This window comes from Humulus lupulus, chromosome 2 (assembly GCF_963169125.1).
Source record: "Humulus lupulus chromosome 2, drHumLupu1.1, whole genome shotgun sequence".
NCBI lineage: Eukaryota > Viridiplantae > Streptophyta > Magnoliopsida > Rosales > Cannabaceae > Humulus > Humulus lupulus.
Window position 1 is genome coordinate 277,436,533 of NC_084794.1, and position 2,170 is coordinate 277,438,702.

A 2,170-nucleotide genomic window follows, 5' to 3' on the forward strand; every position below is an offset into this window, starting at 1 on the left:
AAAAAATATATTAAATAAATTTATAATTAATATTATTTTAATTTGATTTAATAATTAATTAAATTGAAATAATATTAATTTAAGTTGAAATTATTTTAATCTAAATTTAAATTGAAATTATTTTAATAATCAATTAAATTGAAAGAAAAAAATATATTTGTTAGACATATACAAGAAATACAATATTTGTTAGAAATATTCAAAATGAAAAAATATTGCATTGTGTATGAAGAAAGAGTTAAAAAATAAAAATAAAAACCTATCAACGAGGTCAGCAACTTTGGATTATCGGCAACATATATGTCGCCCATTCTTGTCGCAACTCATCAATTTGTGCATTTGTATATGATGTGCTTGTTAGCTGCAAGAAATATAAAGTAAAATATATTAATTAATTATTTGATTACATTTATAGTTTCAAAAATAATTTGTAAATTTTAATTAATAATACTGTTCTCAAGTAATGCCCGGGACTCGCATGTTCAATCAAATCCTTCAACATCCTCATTAAGTAGTATCCACATGCCACATTGTCCGGTTGGTGTGGACACTAATTATTTAAAAATATGAGTAATTTATTATTAAATTGAAACTTTTTTTAAAAAGGCATACATATTATTCTACTTAATTATTATAAATGTTCAAAAATTTATGTTGAAGTTACTTACTTGAGGTTGCTTAATGCGTAGAGTATCAGGGATCTCGACATCAGGAAGATTCATAGAGAAAAAAAGATTGAAAGCGCTGACGATCACTGATACAATCTCCTCACGGTTATTTAGCTCTGAATTCACCGGATCACAACAATAAACATGATATGCATATGGTGCCAAAATAAGCAACATCCAATGTTCACTGTATAAGAAAAACAGAAAAATTATAGCTCAAATGTTAAACAAAGAAATTATTGATATGGGTCGGAAAAATGACAACTTTTTAAACTTACCCATGGTTCCAAGGGACAAGCATAACTTGTTCTTTTGATTTTACGTCATTGCAACGTCTGAACAGATTCTGAACGCGATCATCGAATGAACTCCCTTGAGTGGCGACGATATTAGGATTGACAAATAAAAATTTATTTTGGCGACCTTGTTGTACCACATATCTGTAAATGAACCTAATACACAAATATGAAAAATTGTTATATGAATGAATAAATCAAATTAGAAAATTAAATGAACAAACTTAATTGTGAGATATATACCTCATGTAGCTGACGACTATTGCTTGTCCAATCTTCTCCTTTTGAGCAAACTGAAGTATGTCATCCTTAAATATACAACAGTGAGACATATCCTGATCAAAAACTTCAGACTCTATGCCTAGATTGACACACTCACCATCATCCCAATGAGATACGATATTCTGTAATCGTTCCAATGGAGTGTGGGCCAATTGTGTTGGAGGAGTTTGTTGTCGTCTTCTTTCTTGAGGTTGTTGTGTTGATGGAGCTCTTGGTCGTTGTGATTTGGTCCTACTTGTAGAGGGAGTCTGTATACAATTATATCAACAATTAAAAAAATTGCAAACAAATATAGAATTATAAAGATAATTATGTAAAAATATGGCATCTCCTCATGAGTTACATCTTCAGATATAATGACAAAATCCTTAGGCCACGCCAATGGCGTCCCAATGGCCTGAGCAACTATGTACATGTCCAAATCAGGATATGCAAAAGGGAGAGGATAGGTTGGCTTAAGAACACTCGTAATCATAACTTGGAAGTTGTTGCCTGCCTCTCTTTCAATGAGTGTACCTGATGCAACAATGTTTGAAATCGAACCAATTGCTAATTGGCATGCTCGGCCTTGCGTAAGAAACATATTATATACAAATAATCATGTTGAAGCAGTAAAGAAATTTATTTGGTTTCAGAATATTCAAGAAAGTTTAATTACCTCTTGCAAAAGCGGTTGTAGTGCAATAATGTGTTGTTCTGCTTGAGGCACTACTGGGTCTGGAGTATAGTAGGACGCCTGCGCTGGTGGCACTGGTGGGTCGGGCACATAGTATGATGATGGCGCTGGTGGGACTCCAACGTTAGATCCTGACCCGCTCTGTTGGGCCAATAATTTTCTCAAGAGCTCATCTTGTTGGTGAAGGCGCTCTTCTAGGCATTGTGCTTGTTGACGATGCTCTTCTTCTTGTTTTCGAAATCTTTCTT

General features: G+C 32.9%; 1 protein-coding gene across 1 annotated transcript; it reads right to left on the minus strand.

The window, feature by feature from the left end:
- Positions 1-255: 255 nt before the first annotated feature.
- On the minus strand, positions 256-991 carry LOC133816705 (uncharacterized). Its single transcript, XM_062249057.1, has 3 exons — positions 669-991; positions 452-550; positions 256-361 (listed from the first exon to the last, which is right to left on the minus strand). The coding sequence occupies exons 1-3, from the start codon at positions 843-845 to the stop codon at positions 272-274; spliced, it is 366 nt and encodes a 121-aa protein (XP_062105041.1). The 5' UTR covers positions 846-991; the 3' UTR covers positions 256-271.
- Positions 992-2,170: the final 1,179 nt, after the last annotated feature.

Coding starts and splice junctions, on each gene's coding strand:
- LOC133816705 (XM_062249057.1), bottom strand. CDS start 845: ATGTTGCTTATTTTGGCACCATATGCATATCATGTTTATTGTTGTGAT. Junction 551..668: donor TACGCATTAAGCAACCTCAA/GTAAGTAACTTC, acceptor TTAAATAATTAG/TGTCCACACCAACCGGACAA. Junction 362..451: donor CCGGGCATTACTTGAGAACA/GTATTATTAATT, acceptor TATTTCTTGCAG/CTAACAAGCACATCATATAC.